The sequence below is a fragment of the Oncorhynchus gorbuscha genome, linkage group LG18 (genome assembly GCF_021184085.1).
Source record: "Oncorhynchus gorbuscha isolate QuinsamMale2020 ecotype Even-year linkage group LG18, OgorEven_v1.0, whole genome shotgun sequence".
Lineage (NCBI taxonomy): Eukaryota > Metazoa > Chordata > Actinopteri > Salmoniformes > Salmonidae > Oncorhynchus > Oncorhynchus gorbuscha.
Genome location: NC_060190.1, coordinates 22,102,543 through 22,126,295, shown reverse-complemented (window position 1 = coordinate 22,126,295; position 23,753 = coordinate 22,102,543). Strand labels below are relative to the sequence as shown.

Below are 23,753 nucleotides of genomic sequence, written 5' to 3'. Positions count from 1 at the left end.
GTCACTGCTCTAGTTCTATTTCTTTGCTGCATGTCAGGCTTGCTGTTGCATGTTCCTGATGCAAATTGGTAAAACATGCTTTTTTTGTTACAACAAATCATTTTGCACAGAGACGATTCGTCCCGTTCCAAAACATGAGAATAATAGTAATACAAAAACACAGGTATACAGTGACCTCTAGCAGATCTTCACTATCAGTGCACCTCATTTGTTGGACTAGTCAGTGGAGCCACACGCTTGGGCCTGGTCCATTTTTGGTCCCTAGTCTTTTCCATTTGGACCCATCCCTATGGTGTTCACAGATCTGAAAGAACTGGCTAGGTTTATGAAGAAATACTTACAATGCTCCACTTAAAATTATTAGTCAATGATTTTAGTTATCTATTTCTCCCTATTTCTCCCTTTGTTCTGTTATTAACTTTTTCCTGTTTTGGCTAAGTTCATAATTTTAAAAGGCTAAATGGTCATTAGAAAACTCTTTTGCAATTGTTATTTGATTTATTTTACCTTTATTTAAATAGGCAAGTCAGTTAAGAACAAATTTTTATTTTCAATGACAGCGTAGGAACAGTGGGTTAACTGCCTTGTTCAGGGGCGGAACGACAGATTTTTACCTTGTCAGCTCGGGGATTTGATCTTGCAACCTTTCGGTTACCAGTCCAACGCTCTAACCACTAGGCTACCTGCCGCCCCCTTGGCACAGCTGAAAACGGTTGTCCTGATTAAAAATGCAATAAAACGGGCCTTCTTTAGACATGTTGGGTATCTGGAGCATCAGCATTTGTGGGTTCGATTAGTTTTATTGTTTCTTTAATAGGCAAAACACTTTCGAGCTGTGCTAACATAATTGCAAAAGGGTTTTGTAATGATTAATTAGCCTTTTAAAATTATGAACTTGGATTAGCCAACAACATGCCATTGGAACACAGGAGTGATGGTTGCTGATAATAGGCCTCTGTACGCCTATGTAGATAATCCATAAAGACATCTGCGTTTCCAGCTACAATAGTCATTTACAACATCAACACTGTCTACACAGTATTTCTGATCAATTTGATGTTATTTTAAATGGACATTTCTTTCAAAAACAAGGACATTTCTAAGTGACCACAAACTTTTGAATGGTAGTGTATATAGAAATCTAATCATAAACTTTTAGCAAACCATTCCTGATCCCGAATCCTTCTATCAAGGCATGTTTATTTTCATAACTTAAATCCTTAGCAAGTTATAAAATAAAAAGTCAGTTCATGATAAATAAAAAATCACAATACATGTAACGGCATCGTCACAGCTTTCAACATAATCGGTATCACATCTGGAATAGGCTGTGTCACTGAAAACAGTTCCTTTTGAGATTTACAAAAATATCTCAGCCTTTTTCGTCACTGTAGAATAGTGTTATTGTAAAGTAACTTCATTTCCATTGAGAAATAGACTGTCCATTAGCAAGCAAGCCTCTTAAAATATTTATTATATTGTCAGGAAAATGTACTTCCACTGGATAGTTGTTAGTCTTGTGTTAGAGTGCATACAATCATGAACAGTGTTAGTGCACACTCACTTAAAAAGGGAAACAGATGTTACAGAACAGAGTAGACACAGAAAAGCTACAATATCTCCAGCATGTAGCTATGGTTTTCAAACAGGGACAAACCACAATACAATGGTAATTTCAGTGTCTACAGAGGAAACTGTGCTGCTAATAACAAGACAACCACGGTACATGTTTTTATTTTCCTACCTGATAGAATGTTACCAATAGCCACAGCTTTCATAGATTAGCTTCATCAACAGATCAAAATGCTTAAAGTTGAAAACAACTATCACAATGTAAAAAAAACACATGTAAACATTTTTTTTTTTAAACAAGTACACCTGAGACTTGAACATTTCCATTTCCTATTTCTTTGCTGCATGTCAGGCTTGCTGTTGCATGTTCCTGATGCAAATTGGTAAAACATCCTTTTTTTGTTACAACAAATCATTTTGCACAGAGACGATTCGTCCCGTTCCAAAACATGATAATAATAGTAATACAAAAACACAGGTATACAGTGACCTCTAGCAGATCTTCACTATCAGTGCACCTCATTTGTTGGACTAGTCAGTGGAGCCACACTCTTGGGCCTGGTCCATTTTTGGTCCATTTGGCCAAATCCCTATGGTGTTCACAGATCTGAAAGGACTGGCTAGGTTTATAAAGAAATACTTAGAATGCTCCACTTAAAAGTATTAGGGAGATAGAGCCATCACTACTGTATATTGATATACTTACCCAGTGATTTAATACTTCAGGAAAGTTACATTTAATTCTGCCTAATGTACCTGTTATCCACTTTTTTCTGTTTTGGACTGGATTATTTCAAATTCATGAAATTGTGGTAATTTAAGATATATATGAAATTATATACATAGTTATACACCCAGTGCCTTTTATGGAAGTATTTGATTGCGTTTTCATGTGTTTTGTGCTTGAAGTGCATTAAGAAAATAAATTGCACACTGCCTTTGAAATGTCACCACAATTTCCCAGGGTATAACTGTGAACACCAAATGGGGAAGTTGCTATGCGGGCTGAGAAAAGAATCCGAGAGCCAATTTGCATCAGACAGACACCTGGCTGATTGCACTTCCAATCAGAGACACACTGCACCCAAACTGATGTGACAAAAATAAATGGAAGCATCGCTATTCATTGGTGCTGTATATCTGAACAATTACCTTCCATAGGTATGACTCCTGAAGAGCAAAATACTACATTTTTAATCTACACTTAATTTCTATTCCTTCAGAGAAAGCATAGAAAAACAGCTAATGCACTGGGACTTGGCTTTTCCAGAGATGCATATATCGTACTTCTGACTGGAGGATTTTAAGGGTAGAGAGTACTTGAGGCAAGACCAGTTTCTTCATGTCTCCCAGCTTTTCCCTGGATCTACAACATAGGCTAAACTATTGTACTACTGTGTAAATGTTGAAGTTCTCCAAGGTGAACAGAACCCAGTTAGAGTCGAAGTTGCCTATTTGAACTATACACCGACAAGAAATTGTGCTTCCTATTTCAGGTGTATATGTTCATATGTTTAAGGTGGTAGAGGTAAAATAAAAAATAAAAGACAAAATAAAAACTGTACAACGTTAGTGACTGCAAGAGTCACCAAGCCATCCATGACTGACCCTTTGGAAACTGAGATGGACAGGATGGAGGGGAGCAGCAAGACCAGGTGACTGACAGGGCATCACAGGCAGGAGGACAGTAGACAAATGCCATGTCAACACAAGTCACACCAGAAACCCCACAATCCATCTGAGCGGACCCTGGTCTGTTTGGCATGCCATGCCCACTGCCGTCTTTGGAATATCGATGACACAACAGAGGGCCGATGTGATGGCCCTGATATCCTCCAACAGTGCCCATTCAGTGACGTGAGACGCATGAAGTAAAAAAATAAATAATAATAATACAAACTTGACAGTGACTGCATCATGTTTTTATACGTCATGTTAAGATGGTGTCTCCAATCACATGACTAGGATGTTCAGTGGCAGAGTGAATATCTTATGACGAACATAAGATATCAAAGAAAAAAGGGGCAAGCAAGTCATTTTGTTCATAAGCTATGAGAAAGAAGACCTAATGCAGGGTGCTTTGCACATTGACAAGAATGAACCAAGTTTAGTTTGAGTATGAGTCTGTAGACCCATAAAAGTTCAATGGGACCTGTGCTTGGAGCAGGATTTCATTAGAGGCTTTGTAGCCTAATTTTCATGACCTCTCCACCAGTCCTGAGCCACACTGATGGGGATTTAGTAAGGAAACATGGATGAAAAGAAACCCAAACCAGGCACAATTTTGACCCCCTCTTTCAAATAAGAGACAAAGACAGTTGGCATATTTTGGGATATGTACAAAGTCTAGGCTATTGTATGGTTTCTTTCCTGGGACTCCATCTCTTTGGATTGGATGAAAACCAGTGTTGGACTTGTGCTCCATAGAATCTCCATAAAAGTGTAGGACTCCAGTAGATAAATAAATAAAACAAGGGGCGTCAACACCCAGATTCATATCGCGCTGATAGGTGTTCAAAATACACAGAGGGGACTTTGAAGAATCTGCAGAGACAAGCTCCAAATTATACTTAACAAAACCATTCACAATTACACTGTGTGTGTGTGTGTGTGTGTGTGTGTGTGTGTGTGTGTGTGTGTGTGTGTGTGTGTGTGTGTGTGTGTGTGTGTGTGTGTGTGTGTGTGTGTGTGTGTGTGTGGGGGTGATGTACCTGGCATTTTCTGGTAATGCCAATGTGCAGAGGCACAACTGAAAAAAGGTGGGGGAGCAATGAGTGCAAATTGTTTTAGAATCCAAAGTGAAGTTGGTGGTTTGTTGTTCGTGTCTGGCATTCATCCTCTTCAAAATCCCTCCCTCACCATCTTTCGCTCTTTCCCCTTCTCAGCTGGTAGTGTTACTGGTGGACCTCGTTGGCTATGAGGCTGTCTTCACCGGACTGGAAGTCAGCTTCATTGAGACTATTCCCAGTGTTTATCATCTCCTCATCCTGTGAGGACCCCCGATCTTCCTCCCCACTGCCTGTGCAAGCATCATCCATGATTGGGTCCTGTAAAACCTGGGCAATGTATGTTGGTTGCTAAGGAGAAAAGAAACAAACATTCAATGTTATGAAGGATCCTGCATGTCACCATTAATATGTTTATAAATGGCATCGTGAGAAGTTAAAGGTGTTTGAATTTGTACTGATAATTTCAACTTCCACTTGTTTTTGAAAGAATACTCCTTAGCTTTGTATTGCTTCATACTTCATCATAACCCATACATACATACAATGGTTGAGTTCCTGCCTGACTACATTGCAGATCAATGCCAGCTCTTACAAGCCCTGGATAGGTATTTAACATATCAGTTAAACATATCATATGATATAGCAAAATGATGCCTGACTGCGTAGTCGACACAACCATTGGTTGATGCAATACAATGCCTGCGCATCTAGTCGGGCAGAAAATCGCCCATTCTATGCGAGAAATGTTCACATGTTCAACTGCCAAGAATGTGAACCAATAGTAAATCAGCAAGACACTGCTGTTTGTTTACATTGAATATGATCAGAATGACTAGTGAACAAGCAACTTCAAAGTTCTTTATTTTTCTCTTATTCTTTCTTCTCTTTTTCTCTATTACAGATATTATAATTGACATTAAGACCTATTTAAAAGGGCTGCTGACTCCAAACCATCACTGGGACAGGGAATACACAGGGAGCAAATTGTCAAAAGTCTATAATAATGATGGATTGGATTTGTATAGCCCCTTTCAACCAACTTCGGTACTCAAAGCGCTTTAGATCATAAGGGGGAAACTCACCTCATCCACCACCAATGTGTGGGACCCACCTGGGTAATGCACAGCAACCATTTTGTGCCAGAACCCTTATCACACATCAGCTAGCATGGTGGAGAGGTGAGGAGTGAAATATGCCAATTAGGGGATGATTAGTTGGCCATGATGGAACTTAGCCAGGACACCCCTACTCTTGCGATAAGTGCTGTGGGACTTTTAACAACCACAGAGTTAGGACACCCATTTAAAGTCCCATCTGAAAGATGCAAGCCTAAGCAGTGCAATGTCCCCTTCACTGCCCTGGGGTATTGGGATTTGATCTTAAGACCCGAGGTGAAGTGTCCCATACTGGCCCTCCAACACCTCTTCCAGTAGCATCTAGTGTCCCATCCAGGGCCGACCCTGCTTAGCTTCAGAAGCAAGACAGAAGTGGGGTGCAGAGTGGTATGCTGCTGGTGAAAAGCTGACAGGGAGATGGTACGTAGTTGCATTGACAAGGAGACAAACATTTATATACAGCCAAGTCGGGCATCAGAACCCGACTCGTCAGAGTTTCCACTATAACACAAGCAATTTAGCACTTGCAAACATAGCGTGATAGCAGGTCGAGCTGGTGATTTTCATGTCATTTCAAATTAAAGGAACATTTTATATTCATCATTTTCAGCACCTCCCCAACATCAGCATATATAATAATATATTCTATTTAGCTGACGCTTTTATCCAAAGCAACTTAGTCATGTGTGCATAGATTTTACGTATGTGTGCTCTTGGGAAACGAACCCACATGAAAATGGTGTGTATCTATGTTTCGTACTCAAAAAGATAAAGAGGAAAAAAAGTATTTCCGATGACATGATCCGAAAACACTTGACATGGGCCGTGTTCGGGAGCATCAAAGCCGTGATGCCTCATTGTGACTGACTGATCTACAAATAATATTCAAATCAAATCAAATTTTATTTGTCACATACACATGGTTAGCAGATGTTAATGCGAGTGTAGCGAAATGCTTGTGCTTCTAGTTCCGACAATGCAGTGATAACCAACAAGTAATCTAACTAACAATTCCAAAACTACTGTCTTATACACAGTGTAAGGGGATAAGGAATATGTACATAAGGATATATGAATGAGTGATGGTACAGAGCAGCATACAGTAGATGGTATCGAGTACAGTATATACATATGAGATGAGTGTGTAGACAAAGTAAACAAAGTGGCATAGTTAGTGGCTAGTGATACATGTATTACATAAGGATGCAGTCGATGATGTAGAGTACAGTATATATGTATGCATATGAGATGAATAATGTAGGGTAAGTAACATTATATAAGGTAGCATTGTTTAAAGTGGCTAGTGATATATTTACATCATTTCCCATCAATTCCCATTATTAAAGTGGCTGGAGTTGGGTCAGTGTCAATGACAGTGTGTTGGCAGCAGCCACTCAATGTTAGTGGTGGCTGTTTAACAGTCTGATGGCCTTGAGATAGAAGCTGTTTTTCAGTCTCTCGGTCCCAGCTTTGATGCACCTGTACTGACCTCGCCTTCTGGATGATAGCGGGGTGAACAGGCAGTGGTTCGGGTGGTTGATGTCCTTGATGATCTTTATGGCCTTCCTGTAACATCGGGTGGTGTAGGTGTCCTGGAGGGCAGGTAGTTTGCCCCCGGTGATGCGTTGTGCAGTCCTCACTACCCTCTGGAGAGCCTTACGGTTGAGGGCGGAGCAGTTGCCGTACCAGGCGGTGATACAGCCCGCCAGGATGCTCTCGATTGTGCATCTGTAGAAGTTTGTGAGTGCTTTTGGTGACAAGCCAAATTTCTTCAGCCTCCTGAGGTTGAAGAGGCGCTGCTGCGCCTTCTTCACGACGCTGTCAGTGTGAGTGGACCAATTCAGTTTGTCTGTGATGTGTATGCCGAGGAACTTAAAACTAGCTACCCTCTCCACTACTGTTCCATCGATGTGGATAGGGGGGTGTTCCCTCTGCGGTTTCCTGAAGTCCACAATCATCTCCTTAGTTTTGTTGACGTTGAGTGTGAGGTTATTTTCCTGACACCACACTCCGAGGGCCCTCACCTCCTCCCTGTAGGCCGTCTCGTCGTTGTTGGTAATCAAGCCTACCACTGTTGTGTCATCCGCAAACTTGATGATTGAGTTGGAGGCGTGCGTGGCCACGCAGTCGTGGGTGAACAGGGAGTACAGGAGAGGGCTCAGAACGCACCCTTGTGGGGCCCCCGTGTTGAGGATCAGCGGGGAGGAGATGTTGTTGCCTACCCTCACCACCTGGGGGCGGCCCCGTCAGGAAGTCCAGTACCCAGTTGCACAGGGCGGGGTCGAGACCCAGGGTCTCGAGCTTGATGACGAGCTTGGAGGGTACTATGGTGTTGAATGCCGAGCTGTAGTCGATGAACAGCATTCTCACATAGGTATTCCTCTTGTCCAGGTGGGTTAGGGCAGTGTGCAGTGTGGTTGAGATTGCATCGTCTGTGGACCTATTTGGGCGGTAAGCAAATTGGAGTGGGTCTAGGGTGTCAGGTAGGGTGGAGGTGATATGGTCCTTGACTAGTCTCTCAAAGCACTTCATGATGACAGAAGTGAGTGCTACGGGGCGGTAGTCGTTTAGCTCAGTTACCTTAGCTTTCTTGGGAACAGGAACAATGGTGGCCCTCTTGAAGCATGTGGGAACAGCAGACTGGTATAGGGATTGATTGAATATGTCCGTAAACACACCGGCCAGCTGGTCTGCGCATGCTCTGAGGGCGCGATGAGTAGTTATTTATGATGCAAGCTGATTTGTAGATCAGTCAAGCTCGACTTGCTTTTGAAAGTCGGCTGCAATGTCGAAGTACTGTATAGCTTCATAAAATATTCAAGCTATAACTTTGATCTCACAGACGGTTCGTCCTTTCACCGATAGCTCGGTCTATGAATTTGAGTGGTTACATTTCTCCAGTCTCATCTTTTTTCCATTTTCCAAAACAATGGCGGGTGGCTGCTTTGTTGTTTTTTTGAATCCCAGATTTGGACCAAAGTCAGATTGTTTGTCAAGGGATCAAACAAACACACATCGTTGGAACACTGGACAAAATTACGCATTGCGATAACGTTGGGCCAATCTCACTGTGCCATCTGGACAGTTCCATTCTAGTCCCCCACAATTCAACAGCTTGGAATACTAACATTTTTTAAAAATCTGCTTACCTGAGACTTATTAGAAGGAGAAGAGAAGGTGCGGAGTGGAGGGCGGCCATTTTCAACCACGTCAACATCTGTTTCCTTGGTGTCAATCTGTTTAAGGCCAGAGGAGGGAAGAAAAGGGGGAAAGAAGGGGAAAGAGCTGTCAGAGATGATCCTCTATGGTACTACTTGGCCTAAGTCTGCTACCTGAATTGAAGGACTGGACACTTGGCGTGTTGGTGAGCCGTACCTTGAGCACAGTGACCCGTACCTTGTAGTTGTGAGCGCTGAGATACTTGAAGTGGCCGAAGCAGACGTGCGACAGGCATACCACAATGGTGATGATTAGGACCACCAAAGTGAACATGGACGTGGGGGTTACAAAGCCTGGGTTTTTTAAAAAGTGCAAAGAGATGATAATTTACTTTAATTTACTGTAATTTAATTTGTTTCACTTCAGGACTCACCCTCTGAAAAAGGTGGTAAGTGTAAGGTACTAACACATTACTAACACATTGTATATAGACTTATTTTTCTATTGTATTATTGACTGTATGTTTGTTTTACTCCATGTGTAACTCTGTGTTGTTGTATGAATAAATACACAATTAAACAATCCAAATTACCACTAATTCAGGAAAGAAAAAGATCCCCCCCCCCCCCCCAGCCCCTTACCTGTGCGCATGGTGGAAAAGAATAGCAGCCAAAAAAGACAGAGGATGGGAGCTGCCACCACCTGATTGACAGCACCTGAGTGGATTTTCTTGTCCAGTTTCGATGGAAGGTAAGCGTAATACATGTTGTATCTATCCACCAGGTGCTTCAGCAGCATGTACATCAGACCTAGAAAGAGGGAGAATTTTCTTTGTTTGAGAACTGTTGTTTAAATGGTATAACTACTGAACATGCACCTCCCCCCACCCATTTTAGGTATTTGCTGGAGACAACTGACATCAAATCAAATTGTATTTGTCACGTGCCGAAAAGGTGTAGACCTTACAGTGAAATGTTTACTTACAAGCCCTTAACCAACAATGCCGTTTTAAGAAAATACCTAATAAAAAAAGTAAGAGATAAGAAAAACAAATAATCAAATAGCAGCAGTAAATGACAATAGCGGGGCTATATACAGGGGGTACCGGTTCAGAGTCTGTGTCAATGTCAATGTGCGGGGGCACCGGTGTCGCGGTAACCTTGTACATGAAAGTAGGGTTATTAAAATGGCTATGCATGGAGTCTGAACATTTTTAGGGCCTTCCTCTGACACCGCCTGGTATAGAGGTCCTGGACGGCAGGAAGCTTGGCACCGGTGATGTACGGGGCCGTACGCACTACCCTCTGTAGTGCCTTATGCTCGGAGGCCTAGCAATTGCCATACCAGGCAGTGATGTAACCCTTCAGGATGCTCTCGATGTGCAGCTGTAAAACCTTTTGAGGATCTGAGGACCCATGCCAAAGATAGGTCTGTGCTTGCTCTTTGGGGATTACACCTGGGTTGCTACAGTTTAAATTCCTGATTTGAAGGGGTTACAAGTATTTACTAAATTAATAAATGTGTGTTCACTTTTGTCCAAAAAGCAAATGTTCCCATTCTTACTAAAGTAGACAAGGGTATATAAATCTAAATAAATCACTGACAGTGTCACCAGCAAAGCACCCCCACACCATTACACCTCCTCCTCCATGCTTCACGGTGGGAACCAGACATGTGGAAGTCATCTGTTCATCTACTCTGCGTCTCACAAAGACACTGTGGTTGGAACCAAAAATCTCAAATTTAGAATCATCAGACCAAAGGACAGATTTCCACCGGTCTAATGTCCATTGCTCGTGTTTCTTGGCCCAAGTAAATCTCTTCTTTTTGGTGTCCTTTAGTAGTGATTTCTTTAAAGCAATTCAACCATGCAGGCCTGACTCACGCAGTCTCCTCTGAACAGTTGATGTTGAGATGTGTGTTACTTGAACTCTGTGAAGCATTTCTTTGGGCAGCAATCTGAGGCTAGTAACTAATGAACTTATACTCTGCAGCAGAGCTGTAACTCTGGGTCTTCCTTTCCTGTGACGCTCCTCATGAGGGCAAGTTTCGTCATAGCGCTTGACGGTTTTTGCGACTGCACTTGAAGAAACTTTGAAAGTTCTTGAAAATGTTCCACATTGACTGACCTTCATGTCTTAAACTAATGATGGACTGTCGCTTCTCATTGCTTATTTGAGCTGTTCTTGCCATTATATGGACTTGGTCTTTTACCAAATAGGGTAAAGTCTTCTGTATACCACCCCTACCTTGTCACAACACAAGCGATTGGCTCAAACGCATTAAATTCTGTTGTTTGGTGCTTTCCCAGGTAAGGGGGCAGTAGCTCTTCAGCTGCATCAGAATCACAACTGTCAGTGTCCATGCTAGCTGGGCAAACAACAAATGTAGAATTACTGATGCTAGCTTTGGATGTGCTCATGAAGCAGAACAACTTGTGTTGTCGACAGGTGCAGGTGTAGTACTGCTGGTATGTCCAGCACATTGAATATAGTTGCGGAGAGTTGGTACGTGGTGAGCTGGTATGTCTATGTATGGACTTACTTTTTTTTAACCATTTATCCATTTGAGCAAACAGAATGAGCAGCAGCTATGTTTGGCTAATTCCTACGAGAGAGTAACGGTTAATGTGATTGGATGTTAATTATTTTACTAGGCGACCTGTATATGACATTGTGTTGTTATTTGCTGAACACTAGATGGTTTAATATTATTAAACAGGCTCTCGCTTCTGGTTTCAAGCACCCGGCTTGTACCTATACAGTGCTTTAACATAGAGATGCACAGCAGTGATGTATTAATACTGTATGTACACACCAGGAGTGGGTCAGCCTGTTCTAGGCATAACGCAGAGTTTAATTTTCCCCAATTTCCTTGGTGATTCATTCTGATGCATACAAAGAACTGCCAATAGGTGGCCCAAGAGAGGGGAGAGTAGTCCTCTCTCTTCCCCTACTCAATCTCTCCCCACTCTCTCCCTCTTACCCCTTTCCTCTCTAGGGAGAGGCGGGCTGACTCACCAAAGGGGACGATGATTGGACAGGTGATGCTGTATGTCATAACTACAGTGAAGACGGACATCATCCAGGCGTAGGCCGCTCCAAACTGGAATTCAAACGCTTGATGCTGTAGACACGAAAACATTCAGCATTGAAAAGTCAATTGAACTTGAGCAAGGCAGCGGCAATATATTCCTTAAGGACTCTTACCCTCTTTACGTTGCGCCTCTCTGCAGAGGAACGGGCCAGGGACAGTCGGATCATATACATGAGCAAGCCTGGAATCCGCAGCAGGTCCATGGCGTTACCGATAAACGCTGAGGCGATGACATAGTTGACAAAGAAGGCTCCGTTGTCAGGGAGGAAGACACACCTTATACAGGGGGAGGCACCACCAGTGTGATTAGATGGCATTTACGAGTAATGGCCTGACAAATCACACAGTAACTATGCTTTGGTTTCATTGAGAGAAATGCTGTTATGTACCAGGTAATTAGCAATTGTGTTGAAAGTACAGTACCAGGACGTACTACATATTTTCCCCATAATACCAGGCAAATACCAGCTGTAACAGCAATGGATCTCTTCTATAAAAATATAAATACTTACTCAAATCTGACAGTGGCGTCAGCAAGGAATTTCTTATCAAACAGCCAGCGGAAGAAGACATCCAAACTGTATTAAAAGCAACAACAACAAAAAATGAAATCAAATTAGCTTTCCTGAGCAGGTCATAATTTGGTTGATATCCGTAGGCAGATATTGGTTGATTATTCATGTGCCATTTATTTGATAAACTAATTTGGCAAAAACAATCGATCTCTACAGGGCATTTTGGGCCAAGGTGGACTTGCACAGCCAGGCACTGTAACTTCCTACCTAGGGCCAAGGGAAACTACTGTACTTCACCTGCTGATTTCTACAGCTAAACCTCAATCTCTTTCTAGGTGCCAGGCATAAGATATGCCCCTATTTTTACAATTTCATGTAGTTATATTTCAAAAAGTATACTATGATGGCAAAAGGTTAGGTTAGGTTTTTGGGTTTATTAATGACATTGTCCAAACTTTTTAGCCAGTAGTTATGAAAGTAGCGCTCATGAGCCATAAATGGTTCCATGAAAATAGCGTACTACGTCACATAAGTACAGATATGTGCACTGACCCACGTGGGGGAAAATTCTGGGAAAATGGCACAGCAGAGTTTCCAGAAAAACAGTCGCTTTCATACTAGGGACTTCGTGGCTAATTGAGGGAAGACAGTAATTCTGCTCATCGATTATGCATAAACTACACATTGACACATCCAAAGTGGTAGGTTTAAAAAATAATTAGTAGATGCCCAAGTTCTAGAGCATGTCTTTAAGGGATTTCATAAGGGATATTAGTTTAAAAAGTACAGGGCATATTACCTTAGTTGAAATAACTAACGACCTGCATGAAATGTTTTGCGACTTTAAAACACAGTTTAACAGGTACCTGCTAAGACCCAGTGAAGGCAGCAAGAGGACCATGAAGATGAGGAAGGTGTAGCACTTGTGCATGGTGGTCCGGTTCTCCCCCGACCTGCCCATTAAAAAAAAAAGAGAAAAAGGCCAATGTCACTGATGGAGCATTAAATCACTTCCATGATGATAATGGTCTATTTCATTTAGTTTCACGTATACTATGGCAGTTAAAAGCTAAATTACAGTAACATATACAAGAAACACATTTAAATTAATAGGATGATACAACCAATTTCAAATCAAAATGTCAGGGAGTTGAGGCAAGAAGGAAGGTGGAATGGTCTGAGCGGTGGAGGGAGCATCTTGATCACAGTCACAGCCAGGGATCTCAGTGGTTTTAACAAGCGTCAGAGACGGGTCTGCAGCCATCAGCACACCTCGCTGTCGCCGACGTCCTCAGCCTCTCCTTGTGGACTCTGTAGGTAGCTACTCCTCTTCACTACTAATTTGTAGCACCCACTCGGGTGATGCCCCGGCAGCCGCGAGCGCCAGAAAGCCATCGGTAATCAGAATAGCGGTCCTCATCTCTACAATTATACTAATTTAAGTGTGTGTGATCTTTGGAAAACCCCAAATCAAGTGGAAATAACATAGGTCAACTGTAAGAAACCCCTCCCATAAATGTCGGTGATTCCCCATTGTCAACAACACATCTGCACAAAGAGCTGTTGGAATTAAAGATCTCTCAGAACATAACTTTAATGGCCACATGTACTCTTAAAGGTCCAATGTAGTCGTTTTATCTCGATACCAAATCATTTCTGGGTAACAGTGGCTAAAATAAAATGATCAAAAAGAACCAAAATAGCTTCTCTGCGGTCAGACTTTTTGAGCAATCATTACCAGCAATCATTACCAGATGATTTGAGTAATCATTACCAGATGAGGCAAAAAGTATTTTGATCAACTATTTTGAACTGGAATAAATGCTGCACTATTATCAATTACCAACACAATTCCAGTCAAAATAGAATGTTGTAAGAAATACTGAAGCCTACCATTACTATATCCAACCCAACTGTTTGTTGCCACTATCATCCCAGTGGTTTTCAAACTTTTTGACCCGCGACCCCCAAAAAGGAGTGGTGCAACCCCCCACGCACACACATGCATGCATGTGTAGCCTGTCATTACAGCCATAAACCGTGACGCATAAACTGCTCTTTACACCTGCATGGATCGGAAGGTCATTCATTTTAGTAGCCAATATCAACAAGGGATATATGTCACTACTCTGGAGTCAACGCAGTTGGCTTGTGGTTAGTGTCTGAACTGAGATTGGAAGGTTGTGAGTTCAATCCCTGGCTGAGATAAACCAAAGAGTGTAAAAAATGGACCTGATGCATCTCTGCTTGGCACTCAGCATTAAGATGCTGTAGATTGGGGGTAAGGCCCTGTGCTAGACTAGCGTCCTGTCCAGACTCGCGCTACAGAAACAGGAGTTTGGCTCCTACCCTATGAGCAGCTACGGCTCTCATTAGCTTGTGCAAGGCTACATCTGCATTGTTTGGGGTTTTAGGCTGGGTTTCTGTATAGCACTTTGTGACATCGGCTGATGTAAAAAGGGCTTTATAAATACATTTGATTGACTGATTACTTACTCTGGAGTCCAGACAGAGTAAGCTAAATGATATGGCCTCCTGGAGGTCATTTGCAGTGCTCTGGCAGTGCTCCTCCTGCTCCTCCTTGCACAAAGGCGGAGGTAGCGATGCTGCTGCTGGGTTGTTTCCCTCCTACGGCCTCCTCCACGTCTCCTGATGTACTGGCCTGTCTCCTGGTAGCGCCTCCATGCTCTGGACACTATGCTGACAGACACAGCAAACCTTCTTGCCACAGCTCGCATTGATGTGCCATCCTGGATGAGCTGCACTACCTGAGCCACTTGTTGTGTGGGTTGTAGACTCCGTCTCATGCTACCACTAGAGTGAAAGCACCGCCAGCATTCAAAAGTGAGCAAAACATCAGCCAGGAAGCATAGGAACTGAGAAGTGGTCTGTGGTCACCACCTGCAGAACCACTCCTTTATTGGGGGTGTCTTGCTAATTGCCTATAATTTCCACCTGTTGTCTATTCCATTTGCACAACAGCATGTGACATTTATTGTCAATCAGTGTTGCTTCCTAAGTGGACAGTTTTATTTCACAGAAGTGTGATTGACCTGGAGTTACATTGTGTTGTTTAAGTGTTCCCTTTATTTTTTGAGCAGTGTATGTGAAATTCTTCAAATAGCCACCCTTTGCCTTGACAGCTTTGCACACTCTTGGCATTCTCTCAACCAGCTTCACCTGGAATGCATTTCCAACAGTCTTGAAGGAGTTCCCACATATGCTGAGCACTTGTTGGCTGCTTTTTCTTTAGTCTGAGGTCCGACTCATCCCAAACCATCTCAATTTGGTTGAGGTCGAGGGATTGTGGAGGCCAGGTCATCTGGTACAGCACTCCACCACTCTCTGTGTTGGTAAAATAGCCCTTACACAGCCAGGAGGCGTGTTGGGTCATTGTTCTGTTAAAAAACAAATTCTAGTCCCACTAAGCGCAAACCAGATGGGATGGCGTATCACTGCAGAATGCTGTGGTAGCCATGCTGGTTAAGTGTGCCTTGAATTCTAAATAAATCAGACAGTGTCACCATAACACCTCCTTCTCCATGCTTTACATTGGGAAATACATTGGTTCACCCACACCGCATCTCAAAGACACCGCAGTTGGAAACGAAAAATCTCCAATTTGGACTCCAGACCAAAGAACACATTTCCGCCAGTCTAATGTCCATTGCTCGTGTTTCTTGGCTGAAACAAGTCTCTTCTTCTCATTGGTGTCCTTTAGTAGTGGTTTCTTTGCAGCAATTTGAGAATGAAGGCCTGCTTCACACAGTCTCCTCTGAACAGTTGATGTTGAGATGTGTGTTACTTGAACTCTGTGAAGCATTTATTTGGGCTGCAATCTGAGGTGCAGTTAAATCTAATGAACTTAGCCTATGCAGCAGAGGTAACTCTGGGTCTTCCTTTCATGTGGCAGTCATCACAGCCAGTTTCCTCATAGCACTTGATGGCTTTTACGACTGTACTTTAAGAAACTTGAAAAGTTCTTGACATTTTCTGGATTGACTGACCATGTCTTAAAGTAATGATGGACTGTCGTTTCTCTTTGCTCATTTGAGCTGTTCTTGCCATTATATGGACTTGGTATTTTACCAAATAGGGCTATCTTCTGTATTCCCCCCTTACCTTGTCACAACACAATTGATTGGCTTAAACGCATTAAGAATGAAAGACATTCCACAAGTTAACTTTTAACAAGGAACACCTGTTAATTGAAATGCATTCCAGGTGACTACCTCATGAAGCTGTTTGAGAAACTGCCAAGAATATGCAAAGCTGTCGTCAAGGCAATGGGTGGCTATTTGAAGGATCTCAAATATAAAACACTTTTTTGGTTACTACATGATTCCACATGTGTTATTTCATCGTTTTGATGTCTTCACTATTATTCTAATATGTAGAAAATAGTAAAAAATAAACAAAAACCCTTGAATGAGTAGGTGTTCTAAAACTTTTGACCGGTAGTGTAGTTAGGATAGGAAAGTGAACAGTACCTCGTCCAGTGTTTCTCGAAGAAAGCAGAGTAGTAGACAATGGTGGGCAGCAGGGCAGAGAAAGCCCACAGGAGCAAAGTAGGGAAGAACTGGGTGATGATGGGGTTCTGGAGAAAAATTAAAGGGGAACAGAAGACAGACATTTCCTTAAGTGTCAACAAAGCCTTGCTCCGCAAAGGCCCTCAGATTCAGCTCTGTACCAAAAAGCATTCGATTCTGTCCAACTGCAATCTATAATGCCATACTAAGAACAATGACTGAATTCTCACTGACCAAAGTGCTAAGGCAGGGCAGGGTATGACTATTAAATTACGTCAGAAGCTTTGCTGGTTTTGATTTTTACCCTCTAATCAAGGACTGAATCAGACCTGGGAAAGCAGGTTTGTGTTCATTAAAGGAATGAAATTAAATGGAAAGGGACTACCAATAATTCACCAATAACAATGGTAATTCTCCATTTTCCGCTGCAAAACACTTAAAATCTTATTTTGTGGTCTACCCTAATAGTGTTTATTCAAACCTCTCCTCGGGGATCCCCAGACTTTTCAAAGTCTTTGTGTAATCCTGAACTAGCTCTCACCTAAATGACATAGTCAAAGGCTTGATGATTATTGACAAGTTGAATCAGGTTTGCAAGCTCTGGAATATATCAAATACATGGAACGGCTGGGGGTTTAAGAACCACTGCCCTAATAAACACAACCCAGATTAACTCTGGTCAATCAATGACATTCAATTAACAAACAAGTAGAAAAGAAAACTAGCAGTGATATGGCTTTCTAGGACTGGAATAAATGGCCCTGTACAAGGGCGTACTAGCAAATTCACAGTGCATAATTTTCTTTCATTATGTCAACGTATAATCAATTTAAGTTTCAGTTGACAAAGCCTTAAAAAAAATAATACATATTTTCAGATTGAACATATAGTGGGAGAGAACAACAGTGGGGAAAGATAGAGAAAGGTTGTAATCAAAGGACAGAAGGCTGGATTCGAACCCATGCCGATACTGAGGACCTGTGTAGCAGAGGCTACTAGACCAGCCAGGCCACGACAAAACCTTTGATATGTAGTGAAATACATTGGGGGGGATATCGAAGATGTCCTTACATTGAGATACTCCACAGGCTTGGTGACGTTAAACTTGTCCATCGTGGAGATAATGATGGCGGGGGTGGTGAGAAAGAAGAGCAGGAGGAAAAGGATGCAGTTGATGATGAAGCAGCGAATCCACCAGGAAACGCCCCCAACCATAAGTGCTCCCTGTCAGAGAGAAGTGGATAGACACAGAGATCATTTGTAAATCATACAACATTTAAACAAGTCATCCCAATATGAACATTAAAGTGTTACCTTCATATCAGACTTAATACAATACCTTCTGGTAAGGTAATACAAATACAAAAGAAAAATATAACACTAGTTTTGTTCATCACTTAAAAGATGTCAATACAATCATAAGATTTGTTGATATCAAATCTATCGACCAAAATTCACACCCGTGTGCACAGGCACATACTATTATTCTGTTTTATGGGCGCTGAACAATTGTGCCATTATTATAAGAATTTTTTGTTGATCTTAACTTTTTGGTAGAGGTTACCGCCATAGTTTCCTATGACCGAAAGAGCTTCTGGATATCAGAACAACGATCCTCGATTTGGAGGAGGATTTCTACTTCAATGAGTCGGTGACGAAGGACAGGCCCAAACCACAGACATTTGAAAAAGGAAGAGGCAGTCTAACGCTGACTGGCATGTGGGATACCTGACGACGAGTGGATAAACCTCTACCCTCTGTTCTATTGGTGAATGTGCAATAACTGGAGAAAAAAACTGGACAAGCTACGTTGGAGACTATCATATCAACATGATCTGAAGAAATCTAATATCCTACGTTTCTCCGAGTCGTGGATATTTTTTTCTATATATTTTTTAAATTTTACCTTTATTAAACCAGGCAAGTCAGTTAAGAACATATTCTTATTTTCAATGACGGCCTGGGAACAGTGGGTTAACTGCCTGTTAGGGGCGGAACGACAGATTTGTACCTTGTAGGCTCGGGGGTTTGAACTCGCAACCTTCCAGTTACTAGTCCGGTTACTAGTCCAACGCTCTAACCACTAGGCTACGCTGCCGCCCCTATGGCAGGTATGCTCGCCTGAATGAGAATACCTCATGATAAGCTGTAGACCAGGTATTCCCAAACTGGGGAACGTCAAATAAAATATTTAAATAATAAAAAATATAATTTTTTTAAATTAGGCATTTATTTTCCTTTTTCTTCCTTCACATTTTCAAACAGTCCATTTATATTTTCCAACTGGGAAATACATTTGGGTGAGGTGTTTTTCACCCTCGCCTGAGTAGTCTCGTTTCACTGCCAAAAATAATAAATAAACCATCGAGTGTAGGGCGAAATAAGAACACAATGTCAAATACAGGTAGGCTAGTCAAATAACTAACATTCAAATCACATTAACCCTCACTCTCTTGCGGGAATTGCACAAACGGTCCGTATATTGCCAAACGTAGCTGATGCTCATGTTATTATCTGTACTGATGGTACAAAAGCCATGACAGGGAGACATAGTGAAGTAGTAAAGCGCGTGCAAGCAGTTGCTCCCGACGCTACTTGGGTACACTGCAGAATCCACCTACACTGCAGCATCCACCGAGGTACTCTTGCTGCTAAGGGAATGACTGACAGCTTGAAAGACATTTGGACACTACAGTGAAAAATGGTTAACGTTGTTAAAGCAAGGCCCCTGAACTCGTGTATTTTCTGCACTATGCAATGATATGGGCAGCGGCCATGTAACGCTTTTACAAAATACAGATGTGCGCTGGTTATCAAGGGACAAAGTATTGACACTATTTTTTAAATTGAGAGACGAGCTTAAAGGTTATTTTACCGACCATAATTTTCACCTGTCTGACGGCTTGCATGATGACGAAATTCTGACATGACTGGCCTATCTAGGTGATGTTTTTTCTTGCCTGAATGATCTGAATGTAGGATTACAGGGACTCTGCAACTATATTAAATGCGCGGGACAAGACTGAGGCTATGCTTAAGAAGTTGGAGCTCTTCTCTGTCTGCATTAACAAGGACAACACACAGGTCTTTCCATCATTGTATGATTTTTGTGTTCAAATGAACTCAAGCTTACGGACAATGTCAAATGTGATATAGCGAAGCACCGGAGTGATTTGGATGCCCTATTACGCAGGTATTTTCCCAAAACGGATGACACAATTAACTGGATTCGTTATACTTTTCAAGCCCTGCCTCCAGTCCACTTACCGATATCTGAACAAGAGCCTCATCGAAATTGCAACAAGCGGTTCTGTGAAAATGGAATTTAATCAGAAGGCACTGACAGATTTATGGATTGGGCTGCGCTCAGAGTATCCTGCCTTGGCGAATCGTGCTGTTAAGATACAGATGGCCTTTGCAAACACGTACCTATGTGAGAGTGGATTCTCAGCCCTCACTGGCATGAAAACTAAATACAGGCACAGTGTGTGGAAAATGATTTCAGAATGAGTCTCTCTCAAATACAACATTGCATAGTTGTGTGTATCCTTTCAAGCACACCCTTCTTATTAACCTGTGGTGAGTTATTCACAATTTGATGAACAAATAAGGTTTTTATGTAAGGATGGTTAAATAAAGAGCAAAATTATTGATGACTATTTATAGCCTGGTACTATAAAAGCACTTTGTCACTTCCCACAAGCCAGGTTGTGACAAAAACTCACTCATTATTATGTTTAATAAATGTATTGTATAGTGTGTGTGCGTGGCAGGCTTACAATCATGACCCAAACATTTTTTTGAGAGTGTGCTGACCCTGGTGCTAGAAGGGGTATGCAGCTGGAGGTTGAATGTTTGAAGGGGTACGGGACTATGAAAAGCTTGGGAACCACTTTTATGATCTATATATTTAAAATCTGTCTATTTACCACCACAAACTGATGCTGGCTGGCACTAAACCCACACTCAACGAGCTGTATAGGGCCATAAGCAAACAAGAAAATGCTCATCCAGAGGCGGCGCTCCTAGTGGCCGGTTATTTTAATGCAGGAAAACTGAAATTAGTTTTACCTCATTTTTACCAGCATGTCACCGGTGCAACTAGAGGTAAAAAAAACTCTAGATCACCTTTACTCCACACACAGAGACACATACAAAGCTCTCCCTCACCCTCCATTTGGCAATCTCTATCCTCCTGATTCCTGCTTACAAGCAAGACTTTAAATCAGGAAGTTCCAGTGAAGCACTTAATACAGAAGTGGTCTGATGAAGCGGATGCTAAGTTACAGGATTGTTTCACTAGCACACAGCGGAATGTGTCCCGGGATTCATCCGATGGCACTGAAGAGTTTACAACAGTCATCGCCTTCATTAATAAGTGAATCTACAACGACATCCTCACCAGTGGAGGCTGGTGGGGGGAGCTATAGGAGGTCAGGCTCATTGTAATGACTGGAATTAATTTATTGGAATGGAGTCAAGCATATGCGTCCATATGTTTGATACAGTTCCATTCCAGCCATTACAAGGAGCCGGTCCTCCTTTAGCTCCTCCCACCAGCCTCCTCTGGTCCTCAGAGTGACCATGCGTACATATCCCAATCAGAAGCCATGGATTACAGCAAACATCCACACTGAGCTAAAGGCTACAGTCGCCTCTTTCTAGGAGCTGGACACTAATCTGCATGTTTATAAGAAATCATGCTACGCCCACCGAAGATCAAACAGGCAAGGTGTCAATACAGGACTAAGATCAAATCCTACTACACCGGCTACGATGCTCGTCAGATGTAGTAGGGCTTGCATTCTATCAAGGATTACAAAGGGAAACCAAGCCACGAGCTGCCCAGTGATTCGAGTCTACCAGTCTAGCGAAATGCCTTCTATTCTTACTTCGAGTCAAGCAACACTGAACGATGCATGAGAGAACCAGCTGTTCTCGATGACTGTGTGATCACACTCTCCGAAGCCAATGCACTGGGCGTTTTACTGTCCATATCAGGGGATCTCTTTAAATGACACATTTATATTCTAGAGAATAAAGACCTTTTCCAAAGTATATTTTGAGTTTTGTGGATATGTACCATATCCTGAAAAAGTCTGAATCCAGATGTGGCTATTAGACATATGATATTGGGATTACGCTGCATATCACACATGGACATTTCCTATGGCCGGATATGGACTCATTCAATATCCTGAGATATGTGAAATCCTATTTTCTCTCTTTGTTTTTACAAATACTGACTGTATACATTGCCTATCTGTTTTCTCAGCACATTCAAAATATGAAGATCTATTGATTCCAGATATGCTTCTCTTGGCTGAGGTGATTGCTACAGCATGATTTCTGATGCATGAGTTTTAAGCACATGCTCAATAATTTGACGAATATGAAATTAATATTTCTTTCACGCACAAATAATGTTTAGATTCCCTCCGGATATCATAAATGGTATGGCAGGATATTGACTCATTAGATATCCTGAGATAGACCTGTGAATATCTTATTTTGTCTATATGATGACCTGTGGATATCTTATTTTCTCTATATGATGACAAATATTGACAGTAGGCCTGCAAAGCATATTTTCTCAGTACATACAAAGCATATGCTCTTGACTGAGGTCCATATCAGGATCTTGCTATGCATTTTACTATGCTAAATAAGGAACATTTCTGATGCATATTTGAGGACTTGATCAATAATTCGACAAATATTAAACCATATCATTCTTTCAGAAACCAGCTATAATTTTGATATTGCCTCTTGATAAAGGTGCGCATAAACTGCAGGCTAAAATCACTAACTGGTAGCCTAGCAACAAGTTCCAACTGTCATTTTGGAATTTGGGTGCCACAAATAAGTGTGTTAACGGTGTGGTCAAACTGACAACTGGATAAATAAAGTGAGAAAAAATAAAGTGAGAAGCTGTTCCAAAAATACCCCAAAGAAGTTAAAGCTAAAGTTTTTCTTTTTCTTTATTTTTATTTTTTATTTATTTTTATTTATTTCACCTTTATTTAACTAGGCAAGTCAGTTAAGAACAAATTCTTATTTTCAATGACGGCCAAATCTGTCGTTCAGGGGCAGAACGACAGATTTGTACCTTGTCAGCTCGGGGGTTTGAACTTGCAACCATCCGGTTACTAGTCCAACGCTCTAACCACTAGGCTACGCTGCCGCCCCAAAGTGAGTATCTAATTTAGGATGTTTTGTTATCTTAGTAACTAGAATCAGGAACGTCAGCTAAATTTGGCCCGCAGCAGTAGCTAGCTAGGTGGGAAACGTAAACTCACCCCATTCTGTACAAATGTGCGCAACCGCAACATTCAAACGAGGCTACAAAGAAAACGAATGGGACTGTAGCGACTGTGTTGACTTCAAAATCTGGGGTGTGAACTACGTTTCTATTCAAGCGTTGATAGACATGGTAATAGCTCTATACTATTGGAAAAAAGTTGAAAAAAACGTGTCATGCTGTAACGTACAGCACGCATAAAGCAACCATTTCTGTCTTACAATCTCTCTCCACCAGGTGTAGCACTTCTCTCATAATTTTAAAACAAGAAATGGACTGTGACGGGTGTACCTAGTCATTTTATGCGTCATCACTACAAGCGATCATCCTTCTCAAATAGGTATGTAATGTCATATTATATAAACTCTTTATAGCGTATTATTTACATTTTAGAAGCGATAAGGTGATTCGTTGGACAGATCTAGTGAAAAAAAGCAATTTTCCCACACAACATCTCTCCTTCTCACTATAACGCATTAGTTTCGCTTCCCCACCCGCCATTTTTAAAAAGACCCGACGTGGCTCATTGCCTTCTTGAATCATGCAGAAATGGGCAGCGTGGGGGTCATGCAATTGATTCTGTTGGAAAGGGGAGAAATTGTGCTTTTACAATGGTATTGACAACACAGTTGATCTGGAAGTATTACGTTTTTGGGGTGCTAAAATAAGGTCAATTGTACAGACCAAGGCGATGTACAAAAGTGAGTGAGTTTACGTTAAACGCTAACTGGTAGCTT

The 23,753-nt window shown here is 41.8% G+C and overlaps 1 protein-coding gene across 2 annotated transcripts in view; it reads right to left on the bottom strand.

The window, feature by feature from the left end:
- Positions 1-1,173: 1,173 nt before the first annotated feature.
- The window catches only part of LOC124002961 (CSC1-like protein 2), a 92,247-nt gene continuing 69,667 nt past the window's right edge, over positions 1,174-23,753 (bottom strand). Inside the window, exons 15-25 of one of the 2 annotated variants that reach the window (XM_046310829.1) lie at positions 21,878-21,882; positions 17,787-17,935; positions 16,677-16,783; positions 13,053-13,139; positions 12,184-12,249; positions 11,785-11,947; positions 11,596-11,701; positions 9,217-9,384; positions 8,792-8,928; positions 8,566-8,652; positions 1,174-4,649 (exon numbers count right to left, since the gene is read on the bottom strand). In XM_046310829.1, the coding sequence (XP_046166785.1) occupies positions 4,467-4,649; positions 8,566-8,652; positions 8,792-8,928; positions 9,217-9,384; positions 11,596-11,701; positions 11,785-11,947; positions 12,184-12,249; positions 13,053-13,139; positions 16,677-16,783; positions 17,787-17,935; positions 21,878-21,882 (1,258 nt within the window). In that variant the 3' untranslated portion in view covers positions 1,174-4,466. Of the gene's footprint in view, positions 4,650-8,565; positions 8,653-8,791; positions 8,929-9,216; positions 9,385-11,595; positions 11,702-11,784; positions 11,948-12,183; positions 12,250-13,052; positions 13,140-16,676; positions 16,784-17,786; positions 17,940-21,877; positions 21,883-23,753 lie in introns of both variants that reach the window. The other variant, XM_046310827.1, reaches the window with a different exon arrangement.